The sequence below is a fragment of the Theobroma umbraticum genome, unplaced genomic scaffold (genome assembly GCF_002168275.2).
Source record: "Theobroma umbraticum cultivar Fairchild unplaced genomic scaffold, ASM216827v3 scaffold_204.0, whole genome shotgun sequence".
Lineage (NCBI taxonomy): Eukaryota > Viridiplantae > Streptophyta > Magnoliopsida > Malvales > Malvaceae > Theobroma > Theobroma umbraticum.
The window spans coordinates 3,580,913-3,600,331 of NW_018397267.1; the positions used below are offsets into that span (position 1 = coordinate 3,580,913).

Consider the following 19,419-nt stretch of genomic DNA (forward strand, 5'->3'; position numbering starts at 1 on the left):
TATATATATACTAAAGACTAACAACTCCTATTAATTACAGTAAACACTAATTCGATTTAACTTTGATTGTTCAACCATCCAAGATTTGTGCACAAATTCACCCAGAAAAAATGGTAGCACTAGCATGCCTAACGTAATTAAAGAGAATAAACATATATATTATATGCTAAAATTCGGAAAAATTGACCAGACTTGTACTCCAAAATTAGGAAATTAAGTCAATCTTAGAAAGGAGGCAAATTCTATATTCTCTGTTCCTTCACTATCACACGAATTCCACACTGAATTTCCAAACATTTTTTCCATGCAAACCATCCATCCAAACAAGCAAGTTTCCTTTTTGGTCTTGAACACAAGACTGCCTACTTTTCACCCTTCTTTAAGTAAACAACTAATTTAGGAAAAAAAAAAAACTTCATTTACAACTGGGATCTCATTTTCATTCAAAAGTATTAATTGCTTGGATTGTCATTAAATGGAAATCACATCTCCAAACATATAAATGAAAAAAAAAATAAAAAATTTTCACAATTAATGAATTAATTAATTGCAGCTGTTCAACAACTGCTACAATCACCACCAAAAAAAAAAATTTTTTTTACGCACTTTATAGGAAGTTTGCGTAACGCAAACTTTCCTATTTATAGCTTTGAGAACTACTGATTCCTACTTTATTGTACCTCTCTATTTTTTGTTTAGCCAATCGGTAAAGGGTTTCTTTATCTACGTTATTGGAGAATAATGATGCTTGTTATATGCACATTTTGATGTCAATTGATGTTAAGCTCAAGATGTAATTATGCACCAAATCTAGTTAATATCTTCACCTTTTTTTTTTATGAATTTACATCCGAAATGTCATCTAATGATAACTGGCAATGAATCTCATTAAGATATATATATCATAAAGATTCAAAATTAAAATCCTAATTCAAAGATTTTAAACCCATCTTCGTTTTAGTAAATATTTAATTTGTTTAGGGTTTTTGAGCTCCAAATTGATGAAAGTGAATGGTCGCAGCAAATCAATAAAACGTGGTGGGATGATGTGGAAATAGGGGGAAAGCTTAATTCTGGCTGGAATTAAGGGGAGAGTTGGCTTGCAATTGCAAACCCAAAAGGGTCGACATCCAAAAGATTCTTTTTCCAGTACACACACCTAACCAAAAACCTGCCCTCTTCCATATTGACACAGACATCCAAATTTTTCCCATATTTTATGTCATGTATAATCGATGCAATTTATTTTAAAAGGTCAACAATCTCATGCTCTTTCTCTTTTAAAAAAAAAAAAAAGAAAAGAAAAGGAAAACCTCAAGCTCCTTCATCAAAACGTGGTGTGGATTATAAGCAACCTCCTTCTGATCACTGTTCATACAAATCACATCCCATTCCTTTCATGCATATTCAAATCTTATCTATAAAAGTACTCTCCATAGTTCTTTATTGTATGGTATGTATTCCACCCATTTAGCCACATTATCCAATGGACATTATACGATTTAGTGTACAAGAAGAACACATTACGTATTATAATGGTAATAAAAAAAATAAAGAATATTTATATACACATATACATGACGTTGGGATAATACTTTGTTCACGTCATTTAACCATTTGAAGTACCTTGTAATAACTTTCATCATTAATCATTTGACATTTTTTTTTGTCTTTTTGGTTTAAATGATCAAGAAATTCAAGTTCCATGATATCTAATTTCCATTGATATCCAAGAATCTATCATGAAGTTATTAATTGTTATACATAATATTGGCTATACTATTACGTACATCTGCAATTCCAAATCACTATAATATGCATAAATTAATCAAGATTTTGTCTTTTATTATTATTATTTAAATGAAAATGGTGGGTTTGCATCCATGTATAGTAAGATTTATAAAAAAAAAAAAGTTGTAACATTTATTAGAAAAAAAAAAACCTGAAATTTGGTGGCTGTCATGTCATGCATAAGTAACTTCCTCTTAGCTTCTTGCTGTGATATCAGCAAATATATAAAGTTATCAAAAGAAATCATAATTTTGCTACTCAACAACTAACATTTTAAGAAGTGGGTAGATCGATGTCATCGATATTAGATAGAAATTGCACCTATACCTATGAATAATAAACGCACTGAAAAGAAAAGGAAAAGAAAAGATAAGAGAAAGAAAGAAAGAGGAACGAGTCAATGGTATAATTTTCTATGCGACTGAATTGAACCAAAATATAGCCTATTAGAAAATTAACATGCTTTTTTTAATTAATTATTTAATTAACTCTATGAGCTTTGTGGGATATGACAGCGGCAGCTTAATGAGGTACATGTTTACGCAAACAATTAGCCACAAATTACGGCATGGGATGTACATATCCATTCAACCCTTTTTTTTTTAATTAATTATTTAGCTTTTTGCTTCGGAATAAGAGGAAGCCTTTAACTAGTTTATAAGTTGAGATCGATCATCATCATCATCTCATTTGAATTATTCTTTAACAATCAAAGGGTTTTTAATTATTATACTATATATTTATAAATAATTAAGTATACCTAAAATATCTTTTTAAGTTTAAAATAATTAACTTGAATATCACATCATTTGAATCGGTGATTTTTGAGTTTTAAATTTTAAAAAATTTTAAGATATGTGATTTTGTCGTTTATATGTATATTGATATAACATGTGCACTAGATTCTAATGAAGTGATGATGCAAAATTTTTAAACTAGACAATGTCATGCAACTTTTCTTGATGTGTCACACCATTTCATTGCCAAGTCATGAGTTTGATTTGTCAGAATTCCAATGTGTACATAAAACTAACCGTAATACGTTCTACATATGAATTACAAGATTCTGTAAAGCTAAAGTTTGCTCAAGGGAATGACATTAAGAGGGAGAGAGAGGATGAGGAATGTCAGTTTGCGGATCAAAGGCATGAAGCCATCGACAGGTAGCTATTAGTAAACATCAAAGGGATGATTACCGGTGAACTACCAAGTTTTTCTTAGGCACAGCAATGGCACAAAAGACGGTCTTAAAGACAAATTCGGCAACAACTCTTCATTAAATGATATGCATACTGGCTAACAACATTAATCCTCATCACCCCCCTCTCCAAAACGTTATTAATGATGTCTTCTTCAACAACTAGTTTATGATTTGATCCACTTAACCTGATTTTCGGTTCCAAACTCTTAGATTCTGCCTGTGATCTGGCTTTATCACGTTTCATTCGATTACCTTTTCTTGGTCTAAAGGAATAATGAACAAAATGAGCAATAAGGAGTGTCTTGTGTAGGAAAAGTAAATTCTAATGGACTTTGATTGCTTGTTTTCTGAGAATTACTGTGACACAAATACGCTACTAAAACAAGGAAAAGGGTTGTGAGAAGGACTAATGGTAAGAGACATGAGATGTTTGAAAACGTGGGAGCGTTATGTAGCTAGAGAAAGGGGCTAAATTGGAAAGCAAAGGCCAAAGGGACCAGGGGGACGTGGGGTAGGCATCAGCAGAAGCGGCAAAGGTTCTCCCACGTGCCCGGTGGGGGTGTCGGCTACGGTCAAATGCCGGTGCCAATAGAGCCACGTGTAAGCCTAATATTCCAAAATCTATTAAATAGTTATTCCAGTTTGAATGTTTGACCGCCTTTTTTCCCCCCTTCATCCTCATCTCCCTGACTACAGCCGGTTCCTGGTAGTCTTCGCTGACTTCTCCTCCCCCTCCCCACGCTCCCTTGTGGCGCGTCCCTGCACTCCCTGCTCCGCTTTTTCAAAAAACTCTGTTTTACTTTTTTACTTTTTTTTTTTTGGGAACGAGGATTGAAATTTGAGGGTGATTGTTTCCCAAATGGAGAGTGTTACATGTATAGGCCACACTCTATTATGCTTGAAATTAATGTAGTGTTTTTCTTTTGTCCAAAAATTCCCATTTCTCATGATGCTCATATCCTTTTGTCATTTAATTTCACCTTTTGTTTTCCTATTAATGTATAGAATAGTACAACTATATCTTATGAAAAATTAATTTATTTTTTATTTTTGTTATATATGGTGACAAATCAAAGTGAAATATGAGTATTTGGAAGAGGATTGAAAAAGGGTAGAGGGGCTAAGGGGCGACTAAAATGTGGGTCAGGCATGGTAGATGAGACTGAGTAGTATGGATAGGAAATGTTTCCATACTAGAAGCCACATTTTGCTCTTCTCATTGGAAGGTGTTTTTGTCAACCTTCTTTTTAAAGTGGCAATGAACAAAAGTCCTATTCAAAGCTAAAGAATCCTTTCTCTCTCTCTCTCTCTCTCCTCTTTCTATGTCTTCATCATGAATTATATATTTGTGTATATATAACCCAAACAACATAACAAGAGCTGTGGAAACCCTGAAAGTCCAAAACCAAAAGCAAATCTTTGAGACCTCAAATATTAGGTTTTCTCTCCTACTCCCTTAATTTTCTCAGCATCTTTTGTTTCGTGCTCTTTCTCCATGTCGGATCATGAATTTAGAGACTTTTACTACCAGGCTGCATTCCATAATGATCAGCAAGGTGTTGGTGAAACGGGCATGTATAGGGTTTCATCATCACTTCAGGATCCTTCATACATGAGCTTCACGGATTGTTTACACAGTTCCATGGACTATTGTTCACTTGAAAAAGCCTTTGGTTTGTCACCTTCATCCTCTGAAGTGTTTTCTTCAGTCGAAGGCAATCAGACGAAGCAGGCTGGTGCAGGGGATTTAGGAGGAAATACTAGCGAAGTTATGACGACTCCTAATTCATCTATTTCTTCTTCCTCAAGCGAGGCCGGTTGTGAAGAGGATTCAGATAAGAGTAAGAAAGATAGGCAGCCAAAAGGGTCAGAAGATGGAGGAGAAAGCTCCAAGAAAGGGTAAGTTTTTTTGGTTCAAATATTGCTTATTAGTCCATGACTATCAACTCTTTGATAGACATGTGGGGTGTAACTGTTGTGTTTATTGTATCTAACAGGAACAAAGCAAAAAAGAAAGGAGAGAAAAAGCAAAGAGAACCACGATTTGCTTTCATGACAAAAAGTGAAGTTGATCATCTAGAAGATGGGTATAGATGGAGAAAATATGGACAAAAAGCTGTGAAGAACAGCCCTTATCCAAGGTTGGTTTTTCCTTTATTTACAACCAAACAAAATTTGAAATTATCTTATCTTCTATACAATCAATAAACTACACACAAAACCTTATGTCTGAACCCTGATTGTTGTTTGCTGTGCGCTTGCATTACATCTTTGAACCCCCTTTTTTTGACTACCAAGATCATCAGTCAATATATGAAACTTAAGCTGTAAGTAAGTAGTAAGTTGATGGCTTTGCCTAATTGTTTTTGCAAGTTACTAAATCGTTTTTTCTTTAATTCCCTCTATATGACTAGACTTTATTGGCAAAACAAGTACAAACTTGTGTTTCCACTGCTGAAAGGTTTCCAGCTTATGTAATCTGAAATTGCTAATCCTGCTTAACACTAATTTGTTATCTTCTTTACCCTGCGAGAATTTCTTTAATCTGAGGCACATTTCTGGATTTTATTAATGCAGAAGCTACTACAGATGCACTACTCAGAAGTGTACAGTCAAGAAAAGAGTTGAGAGGTCATTCCAGGATCCGTCAGTTGTGATCACAACATATGAAGGCCAACACAACCACCCACTTCCGACAACACTGAGAGGAAGCGCCGCAGGTCTATTCCCACCTTCCATGTTAACGCCATCGCCACTGGCGGGGCCAAGCTTCCCTCATGAATTGTTTTTGCAGATGCCTCATCACATGAATAACCAAGCTGGTTCAGCAGGTTCAATGTTTGCGGAAAACTTTAGCCCTTTTCAGCAGTACCACCATCAGGTTCCTGACTATGGACTTCTTCAAGACATAGTTCCTTCCAGGTTCCTTAAGCATGAGCCATGAGTCTCTTTCGACATCTCTTTTACTCCTTGTATATATATATATATATATATATATATCTATATCTATAATTATATATATAAATATATATTTGACTGCTTTATTATTAGTTTCATCTAACTTCTTTCGAACCTAAGAATTATTCTTCAATTACTGGTCTGAGAAAGACCTAACATCAAGGACTAGATGGGAGTGGAAATGTTTTTGTTTGCACTTGAAACTTGGTTGAGTTGCCGCATTTAGTAGGAAATGTTTCTTTGATAAGAGATGTGAGGGTCGTCGTAGTTGTTTTCGAAGGAAAAACCTAGTTTTAAGAGGATTCCAGGCTTGTAATACTAGAAAAAGTCGCATTTATGTTTGTATATCATCATCCTTGATGGAACTATTAATGGAGAATGCGAGAATTTATTTCCTCTGTCAGTTCCTTGTCTAGCTATAGTCTGAAAGAGTTATAGTCTGATTTCTTTATTTGCCAAGTGGTGCTGGTCATTTTGCTTTCAAGGCAACGAGGGTTTTGTTGGAAATGCAGCAGCTTGCAATGTTGAATACATACATTCATGAACAGAAATTTGACTTCTGTTTGATAACGTGCAAAACTATTTTTTTCTTCTCCTTCCTTGGACTTTCTAGGCTGAAAACGAAAAGGCAAGCTGAAAAAGTTTAAATAAGCCCGAACAAGAGATGCTGCTATAATTATGAGTCATCCTGTCTGAAAAGGCAGAATCCTTGTCCAAAGTCATATGATCCAATAAGGAGGCTCCCAGCCAATGGGTGACGGTGCAATGGGAAACTGGCCTAACATTCTTCAGTTTGCTAGTTAAATAGTACTATCCCAGAATCTGGAAATGTTTTTCCCTTCGTATTTTTATTTCTAATTAATCAAATTTTAATCAATATACGCTTATGAAACAAGCATTTGACAGCATATTTGACCAATTGAAAACAATGTAAGTGCCTATCTCACCTAGCTTTTGTCATTGCTAAATTTAACTTGAGAGGCGTATAGGAGCCACGTTTTCTGTCACGACTTGAACGAAATTATTGGGAAATTGGTTTCGTGTTGAGGTCACCAAATTCCAGACTAGTACAGCCGAAAGATCACTAATGGAGTTGAATATGAGACATTCCTTAGTTATATGCAGTCAAGGCAGAAGAATTAAGTGTTCATTAAGATATTGATTAACCAATAATTGAAGAGGAAATATCACCTTTTTTTAATCTATTTTACACTAATTAAAAGAGAAAAATGTCATAGTGCTCCTGTAAGGGTTTATCTCAAAGTAAGTAAGTATACATACATATATAGATATATATATATATATATATATATATATTTGAGAAAAGAATGACACCATAATTTATGTTTTTCAGTCATTATCAAACACCTAACAAACTCAAACTGATAACACATAAATTGGCGGGCTAGATATTTGCCGGGTGAATCAAGTAAAAAGCCAAAGAGATTACATTTCATTTATACTAGATTGCTCGAGCTTGAATTGTAGGAGTTGATCAAAGTTCATATAGGCATGATATTGATAGCATATAGGTTTCAATATATTTAAGGTGGAAGTAGAAATGAACACAATTAAATAATTTACTACACATGTCACATAATATCAACTTGAAGAACCAAATATTAACCCAAGCAAATCAACAAATTAAATAATTAAATTGAATTAAATTCACGTATAGATAATATATTTATCGGTAACAGATATGAGTTTTATAATAAGAGGAAAAGTTAAGATTAATTTTACACACCAATTAAGATTAATTCTAAGACATGATTTTCCTAATATTTGTAAAGAATATTAATTTGTTTAAGTTACAAATATTTTTAGAGGCTTCTTAGCATGTGCCATTGTCCTGTCATAGTCTTATAATAATCTGTTGATTGACATAAAGAATACAAAGATTACAGATTGAATTTCACCTGCCATCTAGACATGAATATAAGCAAAGTCAATATGTTAGAGCTTCCCTGCCCTGCGCTTATGATTAGAGCTACTTCCACTTGCATGATCCAATACTACTAATCCTATCATCCATCAAATCCTTTTTTCTTTACCTAGATTAATACAGTTCATGCTCACAATAATTAACATCTAACTGTTTAGATATTGACTAGAAATAGGAACCCGTTGAAGGAGATTCTGGTAAATTATAAAGATCATATAAACTAATGTGAGTTTTAAGGCTTATAAACTATTAATTCACATTATCCATTGATTTAGGTGTCAAAAGTGTTTAATTCCGTAGCTTTTCACAGACTTCGTACAGGGAGTTGCATTGAAGACAAAATTTAAGGAGGTTAATGGACTGTCTATTGGGTCACCGGCCTCTGCCCACCATTTTCAGCCTGCAAGTAGGCCCTAAACCGACACCTAACAAAAGTAAGGTCAGAAGTTTCGATGCTATCATCCATCAGTGCTACAAAGTCGGTAGAGAAAGGGGCTTTGGTTCAGGAAATGATTTCCAGATTCCCCAGGGCTGGTTTTGGTATTTCACTTGGTTTCCTTTCTGCTAGATTGTCAATATTAGCGTTACCAAATCATACCATTCTCAATTACCAAAACCAATATTAAAAACAAGATACAATTATTAACCAGCTTGTCCATTGTAGAACAAGCCAAAGAGTACTTATTTTAATCAATTGATTAACCCAACCAAAAAATGAAAATGAAAAAAAAAAAAAAACAGATTAGGTGGGTTCCTTAATCTGCACTTCTGCATACAGCCAAAGGAAAAGAACCTTGCCATTTTGTCCCCATCTACCAAGGGAATAAGGCCATTTCTTCCTGACAAAGTCCAAAGTTAAAGAAAAAAAAATAAGTTTCTATAAATCTATGCACACAGTAATAAAATGTGGTCACATGTGAAAATCTTAATCTGTCGGCTCAGAGAGTCCAGGAGTCATCGTCAACAGTATTTATTAATGGACGGTTGAAATCAAAAGTCTCGTATACCGACCGAAATTGACTAGTCATCAATAATGTTAGCTTAGTTCGATATTCATGACAACAACAATCACAATCAAAATTTGATCAAGCTTTTGAAAAGTTATGAAATCAAAATAAAATTGACTAGCCTTCAATGGCCCACAATGAAGGTCTACGTTGTCCGGTTTATTTTCACAGCAGATCCACCCTCCTAAAAAATTACTTAAAATATTACACAAATTAAAAAAGATATATAATTCAATATCACATTAAAAATTAAAAAAAAAAATATCACCTAATGTTTTGATCGGATCATACTTTAGAGTAGTATAATGCAAGTGTGCCGTGTAACCTCCTAATATTGTACCTTACAATATTAATAAAATCGAAAATAAAATCTGTTTTTCACAGTTATAATATATATATATAGTAGTTTTTTAAATTGTAAAAATACTGTTTAGTTATCATTAAAATTTCTATTTTTCTATAATCGTAAAATGTTGTTAAAGTGGCAAGAATATAGTATTTCAAATCAAGATGAATAAGTTCAACTTGAGAAGCATAAATAGAAAGTACAAAACATGATTAAATTAGAAAGATAAGCCTAATTACTAGCCATTATTCATTCCTAATTCCTTGGGATCATTGCACATATAATACTAATAAGGTTTACTATACTAATTTACAGTTAATTAATTATTATAATAAAACATTCGATCTGTTCTAAAAATATTTTATTTTATTTTATTTTGTTTTTCTGATCTTTCACATCAGATTCACATTCGCATTCTCACGCCCAAAACTGAAAGCAAAATAGCAACCAGAAAACCAAACCCAACAACAGCACCACGGCAACAACAACCGTGGAGAGAGAAGAAAAACAAAGGGAGAGCGAAAACGACGTCATATCGGACCCTTTTCTCTATTCTTCAAGCAAGCTGCTACGATCTCTCTCTCTCTCTTTAATCTCCATCGTTTCCGAATCTCCTAATTGGCTTATTGTTAAAATTAAACTTTTGTTCGAGGGGTTGTATTTATGAGCATGTCTTAGCCCAACACCACTCAATTCGACGCATTGTTTATCTCTTTCTTCGGTAGCCATTGCTTCTCTTTTCACTCCCAGTTGAGATTTTGTGTTTTTTCCTTTCTTGGATTGATTTGATTCGGTGCCGTTCCAATTTTTTTACAGTCGGGAGGAGGTTGTTTTTGATCCAAAAATAGAAATGGTGGTTTCTGGGCCAATTACACCTGGACAGGTACGATTTTGAATTAGAATTTTTATTGATTCAATGTTGTTGGTTAGTTTAGATTCAGTTTTGAGATTTTGTAATTTGAAATGAATTTGGACAATGTGATTTTTTGAGCTGAAAATTTATGTAGTAATTTTGTAAGTATTGAATTTTGTGATTTCTATGTACTAGTTTTGGATTCTGTTATTTCGTTGTTGAGAAAGTATGGTGCATTTGCACTGCAAATTTTGTATTTCTTTCTATCTATAGATTTTGAATGCTTATGCATTTCTAAAGAAGTTTAGAGGAAAATGTTTTTTTTTTTAATTTTTGATTCGGTGATGTTTGATTTTATTTTCCTTCTGGAATTTTTCTTTTTCTTATAAGAATTTTAATAGTTATTGGATTTACATAACTCGGACGCTTGATTTGATGAGTGAAATGATTTGACTCGTAACTTAGTGACAGTGTGCTGAATCTAATGAATTATGGTTGATCATCATAATACTAGTGTATATAATGTATAGAATCTAATGTGCATGGTCTTGGAAACGTTTTTGAGGCTTTACTTAATATTTGATGAAAAGAACTTATCTGCATTCGCTGTAATGCGGCAATGGCATTCTAATTCATTCAACATCTACTTGCATTTGTGGTTTCATTTTTCTTTATTTAAACTTCTTTGATCATGCCCATATGTGTATATTTCTCTCCACTGTTATAACTTGTTCTTATGTATGCATTATTTGATATTTCTTTGCACTTTTCTGTTTATTTATTTTTCTTGTACGATCTAGTGTTGCCTGAGATATTTAAAGAAGCCTTTTTATTACGCTGCAGGTGTCTTTTCTCTTAGGAGTTATCCCGGTTTTCATTGCATGGATATATTCAGAGTTCCTAGAATGCAGGAAATCTGCATCTCATTCTAAAGTGTAAGAAATATTTTCTCTTAGGGGTTAACATGGGTGCACAAATTTGATAGGGCTTATAGGCCTATCTTTAGAGTTATTGACTTCAATATTTGCTGATGCTGACAACTTAGTTCCAATATGCAGTCATTCAGACAATAATCTGGTTGAATTAGGAGAGGAGACAATTAAAGAAGATGACCGGGCTGTTTTGCTGGAAGGAGGTCTCACAAGATCAGCATCTGCTAAATTCCATAGTTCATCCATCAAAACAAACTTGATTAGGTTGCTTTCTTTGAACTTCAGTGTTGTTACGCTGTTTTCTATGATTGCACTCTGTAAACCCATCTTACTATTTCCTTATATTTCCAGGTTTTTGACTATGGAAGACTCTTTCCTGGTGGAAAATCGGGCAACTTTGAGAGCAATGTTAGTCATATGCCACAAGTACACTTCTTTGGTAGCTTTTTGTTTCTTCTTATGTTTAACTATACAATCTAATGCAGGGCTGAGTTTGCGGCTATTCTGGTGTACTTCTATATATGTGACCGCACAAATTTCCTAGGAGAATCTACGAAGGTGCTCTTATACTTGTTGTTTGTGTTATTGATCGTAATTCATGATTTGATCTGTGATATTTTGGAAAAGCCGCTTAAGTATACCTATGCATCTGCATTCCTTAAAGGGCCTTAATTTTACTTGTATAAATAACCATACTCATGACTAGGACTATAATCACGTCTAGAAAACCTCGTCTTGCTTTTGGGCAGTTGCTATTTACATAGACAACCTCATTTCTTCTCTTCTTCTCTTTGGACTTGCACCCTGAGTCTTGTAGTTTGGGAGGATTATTTATTCTTAATGTAATAAGCAGTTTGTGATCACTTTGTCTTTTTGCTAATAGTTCAATATAAAAGAACACCATGAATGACTGAAAGTATTTTCAGCTCGTGGTTAGAATGATTGATTTCCCACTTTAAATGGTTTAATGTAGCTATATATTTGCTTTTTGTTTTTTAATGGTGGCTTGAGGGTTAGTGCTTTTTATTCACATGTTGATGAACACTATAGGGAAACACTATTATTTACTTGCTATAGCATTTCTTATGTGGGTTTTCTTGGACAGAAATACAACCGTGACCTTTTCCTCTTCCTCTACGCTCTTCTCATCATAGTTTCAGCAATGACTTCTTTGAAGAAACATAGTGACAAATCAGCGTTCTCTGGAAAAACCATGCAATACCTCAGTAGGCATCAAACTGAAGAATGGAAAGGATGGATGCAGGTGAGTTTTTATTGTTAGACATCTAACCTGTTATACTTGAGCTTGCGAACCCCGCAAACACCCCATCCCCCTTGCTTAACGTTTTTTAAAAAAGAAGGTATTTGCATTGTATTTTCTGATATTCTTTTGCATTTATTTTGCCCATTGTGATCTAATTTGTAAATGTTTTTTCTCCCTTGGGAAGGTGATATCTGTCTCCCAAAGTACCTTTTTCCATTTGGTCATAGCTACCTAAATTATGATTTAGTAATGTTTTTTGTACATTAACATTGACAGGAGTTCATTTGACTTATTATTTCTTTTACTCTTGTTAATTCATTGTAATATTGGTGAAAGATTTTTCCCATAAAATGCTGTATGATTTGAGTCTTCAGTCTTCAGATCTGCACTGAATGTTCTCATGTGCCAATTCCTATGTCAGTCAGATTTATCAGATTGCTTGTGTTTGCAGTTCCATGCTACCTACTGACCATTTCTTCTGCACTAAATAGTATTTAGGAGTTCTGGGGGCTGCACTTACCTGCCCTTGTTGTTTTTACAGGTCCTATTTCTAATGTACCATTACTTTGCTGCAACGGAGTTATATAATGCAATACGTGTCTTCATTGCTGCATATGTTTGGATGACTGGATTTGGCAACTTCTCATATTATTATATTAGAAAGGACTTTAGCCTAGCACGCTTCACCCAGGTGAGATTCTCTCTCTGGGTTATAATCCCATATAAGCATACCGATTATGTAGTTCTTGATATTTTTGTACATATCAATCAATTTTAGAACTTCTATATTATGCAGATGATGTGGCGACTAAACTTCTTCGTGGCATTTTGCTGTATTGTTCTCAACAATGACTATATGCTTTACTACATCTGCCCGATGCACACGCTATTCACCCTAATGGTGTATGGAGCTCTTGGGATTTTCAGCAAGCATAATGAGATACCATCAGTGATGGCTGTGAAAATTCTTGCATGCTTTCTGGTAGTTATCTTGATTTGGGAAATTCCTGGAGTTTTTGAAATATTCTGGAGTCCATTATCTTTCCTATTAGGTCAGCAACCTACCTAACTTTTTTCTTTTATGCTTCATTTGATTTATCAACCTCCGAGAAAGTTCATATTCTTGTATTCACCTCCCTAGATATGCTTCTAAATCCCTTTTTTTTTAAAAATGTTTTATTGCATTTTAAGTTGGAATGTCTTGCTTTCAAATATGCATACCTTACATGTGAATGAATCCAGTGGAATTTTCTTTTTAATATTTATGTTCATTCTTCTTTTCTAGCATATGCTATAACTATTTGCTTATATCACTTTTTTTCTCCCTTCAAATGGCAGGGTACACTGATCCTGCAAAACCGGATCTCACTCGACTGCATGAGTGGCATTTTAGATCTGGTCTTGATCGCTATATATGGATCATTGGAATGATATATGCCTATTATCATCCCAATGTAAGTTGTTAAAATTTTTAGTCAATGGAAAGTCTTGTTCTCTTGGCACACAAGTAACAATCTCTTTGAAATGTTTTAAATCTTAGGTTGAGAAATGGTTGGAAAAATTGGAGGAATGTGAAACCAAGAGAAAATTCTCAATTAAAGCAAGCATTATTGCAGTTTCCTTATTTGTAAGTTGCCTGATCTTTTGATCATTATATTACTATTATGCTTATTGGTTTTTGACAGACACTTTTTGAATTTTCTTAATTTCTTCAGGTTGGCTATATGTGGTATGAATGTATTTACAAGCTGGACAAGGTTTCTTACAACAAATATCATCCCTACACTTCTTGGATCCCGATAACGTGCGTATTAAGTATTTCTTTTTCTAATTCACTTGGAACATTTGAGGAAGTTTATGTGATGGCACATGGAATATCTTGTACAATTAAATTGCTTTAGTTCAATTTCAAGGATCTGATAATCATTTCTGCTTTCTTGTGATTCTAGTGTCTACATTTGCTTGCGGAATTGTACTCAGCAGCTTCGGAATTTCTCTTTGACTCTCTTTGCGTATGTTTCTGGACTATAACTAATTCATTCAACCTGTGCTCTCCATAAAGGACAATTGATTCGCTTTTTGAAGAGTTTCTGGCGTTATTTTGCACTTACTCTAATTAAGCTACATTTTGTGCTTCCTAGGTGGCTTGGCAAGATAACTCTGGAGACTTACATTTCTCAATTTCATATCTGGTTGAGGTTTGTGGACCAATTAAAATTTTCTCTTTTTAATTTGTTCCGCAACCTCATATTTAGAAAATAGCCTGGTAGATAAATAGGTTAGCCTTGATGTCTAGTTCTGGCTCTGCATCCTTTTCAAAGCAAGATAATTCTTCAAAGCACTGAAGCAGCCTAAGAGAAACAGATTTACAGGTCTGTAAGATTCTTATAATTGCACTACATCCATGCAGATCAGACATGCCTAACGGACAACCCAAGTGGCTTCTTTCTCTTGTCCCAGAATATCCGCTGCTCAACTTCATGCTCACAACTGCTATTTATATCTTGGTAAAATTTTCTCCACTCCCATGTTCTGCCAACAGTTTTGATTTTATTCATTTGTTCATTTTCTTGCCATCTTGCCTTGCTTCTCTGCAGATATCTCATCGCCTGTTTGAATTAACAAATACGCTTAAATCAGTTTTCATACCCACGAAAGAAAACCGACGGCTGCTATACAATTTTGTGGCTGGAATAGCCATTTCACTGATTGTGTACTGCACCTCACTCATTCTTCTTCAGATTCCTTGCTCACGAGTAAGCCCCTAATTCAAATGAAGCATTAATGAGTTTTGTGGCATAAAATTTGTTATGTTCTTGACCTGCATATATTGATTCCATAATTACAGGCCTGAGAAAGCAAGACTCAGAGGGTTAGACAGAGCTTTTACATTGGACACACGAAAAAGAATATATAGTTGGAGCAGAATAAGAACAATTCGTAAGATGTCTGCAGATGTAACTTTCGGATCAAGTGTTTCCAACAATTTTGAGTAAAAATGCCCTCTATTTTTGTCCTTGAGCTGAAACTTCAACATCCTGGCTTTGCCTTGGGAGTTGGGAGTATGATGGGGGGGCAGGCAACCGGCAGGAAGGAAATCTTTTTTTTTTTTTTTTTTTGCTTTTACATTTTGTTGTAATATTGGAAACTGCAGTATATAATTTCCTTTTGTCATTTTTTGGTCATTCACTGAAGGAAAATGTAGATTCCTGTGACATAGATGTGTTTTCCGCCATCAAACAAATTCGAGATCCAATACTAATGCAATTCCTCTTATTGTGAACTTGCCTCCTCCATCGTTTATAAACCTTTAACACCCTTTGAGGGACAAAAGTAGTGAAGTTTTCAGGAAAGTTTCCACCTTCTCCAACAATTCAAAAGCTATCTTTTTCCAATGCAAGTAATTTGCTTGTAGTGGAAATAACTTCAAACTCAACCAACACATTCCATCGGAATTGAAATCAATAAGGGGGGTTTTAATTGCTTAATAAAATATCTGTCTACGTAGGTAGTATTTTCCTGTGGCTAATAATTATTGTATTCGAGCATCAACATACGGGTAGAAGGGCGGTTAAATGGAATTTGCTTATTTCGTTTTCATCGTCCCCTGCAACGTGTCCTTGCTTTTTCCTGCAAAAAGAGATTATTACGTAGTATTTGCTTTGGGGTAGCAGGATCATGGAGGCCGAAGTCTTCCCTAAAAGGTTAGAAATGGGTTCAAGGGTCGATAATGATGATCCTTGAGGCAAGTTTAAAGTTGAAGTAGTACCATGTAATTGCTTCTATGACAGTGAATTAGCTTTGGATGTACGGGCAAAATGGAATTGACTGATTCCTAATTAGGCAATCCTTATAAAGGCTTAAATAATTAAATTCGCCTTTTGCATTATGCTGCAATATGTTACTTTATGTGCATTAATCAATGGAAACTTTCAAGTGGTTTGGCACTCAAAATAAATGCAAGGGTCCCTCCCTCTAATCTCTATCTCCACATCAAACTTTAAAGTCATCCTTCAAATGTGTGATTGTAAAATTTTAATTTTAAATATATATATTAAAAATAATGCTCTTCTCAATCAATGATTTGTTCTACGAATGAATAAAACGTTTGCCAATAACCCACGGAATTAATCTTTGACAAAGGCTGTTTAAAGACAGCTGTGTGGAAATCAACAAAAACACAACTAAGAAACGCGTGTAAACGATAGGAAGCAAGGTGTACCACAAATGAATGAAGAAGATGTTGACAAGTGAGTACAGATGACCCGACTATCACCAAAAGGTTTTGTTTGCAAAGATATCCAAAATCTGAAGGAAGCTGAGTGTCGGCTGTTTTAATAATGATGATACTGATTATGCAGTAGAGCCCTCGTGGCTTTCACCAGAAACCAAAGTATAATGGAAGCAGTCCAGCTTAACCTCTTAAACTGAGAATTACTCTAATTGAAAACTCCCCATGCCAGTCTCTCAAACTCCTGTTCATAGAAAGAAAGAGACAAATTTCTTTCAGATTTGTGTCTTCAGTAATAAGGCTATAAGTAGTGCACACCTCCCCCTGTGGCAGTAACCGAAGGAATCATGTCGGGGAAAGGTTGTCCTACTGACTGTGGGAGCTAGACGGTTAGAGTCAAAGATCTTAAACCCACACCTTCGTTCTCAGCAAGAATGCCAATAAGTATAGTGGTTATGGGTTTCCAGTGTCAAATAAAAGAGTTCACAGAATTTCTCTGGGTTTCATTTTAAAAAGGGGCAAGGGTCGCAACTGCCAACGTTTCACTCCATACCTACATTTATTTGGAGCAAACCCTTGTACAAAGTTTTGCTATAATTAATAATGATATGCTTTCGACATTTCTTCATTTCATGCTTACGAAGGAAACATTGATGATTTACCTAGGACAATTAAGCAAGTGGCAAACCCCACTATAATAGCTTTGCTCTGCTATCAACTTTCTTACACTTTTTGGTAATGAATTTTCCTACTTTCTGATGCCTAGACATGATAAAAGTGGCCTTGATGCTTAGATGTACAGATTTCTTGATCACAAATCGAGAAATAATCCAATGAACAGATAAGTTCGTGGGATTCACGTACTTGGATGGCATGGAACGGTTCATGTAAAGGAAAGCGGTTGTCTCATTCCAAATAACTTCTAAGTTTCGTACAAACACTGAATGATGTAGCCGTCATTAAAATGCTAAAAGCCAAAGAGAGCAAAGAGAAAAAGAACAAAACGAGTCGAGTATTCTTTCCTATAGTTCCTGTGTTTAGATAGAACCATAAAATCAACACCTACCAGAACGATGCAGATACAGAGGTTTTCAGCTGTTGAATGGTGGGGAAAGAAAAATGCATGAAATTGGACCCAGGGAGAGCTAGGACTGAGAGTGGACTTCCCCCGTTGCAGTGAATGCAGCACCAGTTTGCCAGACCATATCCAGCTGCACAGCCAATAAAGCCACGTGCTTCGATTCACTATAAGTCTCGACTACTTTTTCTTTCTCTCTTCCACGGCCTGTTTTTTCGTTTTTTGAACTCAGAAACTTTGACATGGGGGAAGCTCCAGAAGTGCAACTCCAGATCATGGGTAAGCCACCTCTCTTTATATCCAAAAGAACCATATCAAGATATATAGCGTGAAACAAACCAATTATGGTTTTTATCTTCTCCTATTTTAGATTGTTAAACCATGTTCTATGATTGGAAAGATTTGATATACTTGTTATTGACAATTAAGAGGTGAAATTGAAGCAAGCCCCTGAACTCTGAACTCAGTGCAGCTTCAGATTAGAATGGTCCTCAATTTCTCCGACAGGTGGTTGTTTATTTAGTGGATATTCCTTTTCCTTATGTTCTCCTATGGTAATCATTGATCTATATGTATTGATGATCATCATGCTTAGAAACATGCATTTATTGAACTACAAATCATTTGTATTTTCCTAATATCTCTGCTCCAAACTTGAAAATTGTAGCTGCCGGAAACTAACTCCCTGGAGTAATACCATGTCACAGTCCTGCTCCAAAATCGACAGTTCTCTCCTATTTAGAAGCCTACAAAACCAACTTTTCACTTTTCCCTCGACTCCTTCTGTACTGACTTTTTGGAGACAGAACTATTCTTTAATACAACTCATCAATTTTTTTTTTTGAAAGTCCATATATATAGAAAACCGGAGGAAGCAATGGTTCATCTCTGGGAAAGGTATAAAGAGGATTAAAACCTGTTAAATCTCAGATTTTGAGACTAACAGCAGCAAACCAACTCTATCCCTACACAAAAAAATCTATACACAAGTCCTAGATTCCAGCATCCCTAAAAACTGACGGAGGTGACTGAGCATTGGCAATTCACAATCAAAATCAGGCCTGAGCAGAGCCAAATCCAGCATTCTCCCCACTCGAAAAATGCCACAAGCAGACAAAAATCCCAAGAGAAAAATCCCAGATAAGCAACTTACTCCCTAGTCTCGCCTATCTCAACTCGAGCACTTTTCATGGCCGTGCTAGTCATGAAACTTGATGGACATTTTAGGCTCTATATGCATAACTCTAGCTACCAAGAATAACAGAAGACAAAATGTTTTGCTCTCTATGTTCCCATGCACAGAATCATGAACAACATCCCCATATCTGGACCTTTCTTATCTGAGTTGGTTTTTTAGGTTAATCTACTCAAAGGTACTCAGCAAGTCAACCTGACGCTGCAGCCCTTCTTTGGCTAAGCTGTCTGCGTATTGATTTTTTTCCCTAAAGACATGATTAATCTCCCATTCTCTAACTCCCTCTTTGAGCCTCTCAATGTGCAAGATCCACTTCCTTATCCTCCTTGGGGCTTCCGTTGAATCGTTGACTCATTTCACCGCATTTTAGAGTCTGATTCGATAACCAATGCATGTGTTTGGACTTGGACGCTGAAAAAATCAGGAGAGCCTCTCTAGTTGCTCTAATCTCCGCTAGGCTGGGATCACCAACTCGGATGGCCTCTGGGAAGATGCCTGGACCAGTCCATTGTCATCTCTCAGAACTCCCTGATTCCCGCTTCACTGGGACAGCCTTGAGCAGAACCATCAATATTAAATTTCAGGTAGCCTCAGCGTGAAGCACTCCATTCTACGACA

The 19,419-nt window shown here is 35.2% G+C and overlaps 2 protein-coding genes across 3 annotated transcripts; both read left to right on the forward strand.

The window, feature by feature from the left end:
* The first annotated feature begins 4,131 nt into the window (after nucleotides 1-4,131).
* Nucleotides 4,132-6,353, forward strand: LOC110423867 (WRKY transcription factor 71-like). The gene is made up of 3 exons (XM_021438275.1): nucleotides 4,132-4,891; nucleotides 4,990-5,133; nucleotides 5,570-6,353. The coding sequence occupies exons 1-3, from the start codon at nucleotides 4,488-4,490 to the stop codon at nucleotides 5,934-5,936; spliced, it is 915 nt and encodes a 304-aa protein (XP_021293950.1). The 5' UTR covers nucleotides 4,132-4,487; the 3' UTR covers nucleotides 5,937-6,353.
* A 3,285-nt stretch (nucleotides 6,354-9,638) lies between these two features.
* Nucleotides 9,639-15,514, forward strand: RWA4 (O-acetyltransferase family protein). Of its 2 annotated transcripts, none has more exons than XM_089784913.1 (16): nucleotides 9,639-9,969; nucleotides 10,065-10,131; nucleotides 10,945-11,036; nucleotides 11,160-11,441; nucleotides 11,519-11,591; nucleotides 12,139-12,297; nucleotides 12,839-12,988; nucleotides 13,094-13,349; nucleotides 13,636-13,751; nucleotides 13,838-13,924; nucleotides 14,013-14,101; nucleotides 14,247-14,309; nucleotides 14,439-14,495; nucleotides 14,708-14,804; nucleotides 14,895-15,053; nucleotides 15,146-15,514. In XM_089784913.1, the coding sequence occupies exons 2-16, from the start codon at nucleotides 10,099-10,101 to the stop codon at nucleotides 15,149-15,151; spliced, it is 1,719 nt and encodes a 572-aa protein (XP_089641039.1). In that variant the 5' UTR covers nucleotides 9,639-9,969; nucleotides 10,065-10,098; the 3' UTR covers nucleotides 15,152-15,514. The 2 variants fall into 2 exon arrangements, with proteins under 2 accessions (XP_089641039.1, XP_089641040.1); XM_089784914.1 differs by lacking the exon at nucleotides 15,146-15,514 and having other exon boundaries at nucleotides 9,641-9,969; nucleotides 11,160-11,297; nucleotides 11,385-11,441; nucleotides 14,895-15,065.
* Nucleotides 15,515-19,419: the final 3,905 nt, after the last annotated feature.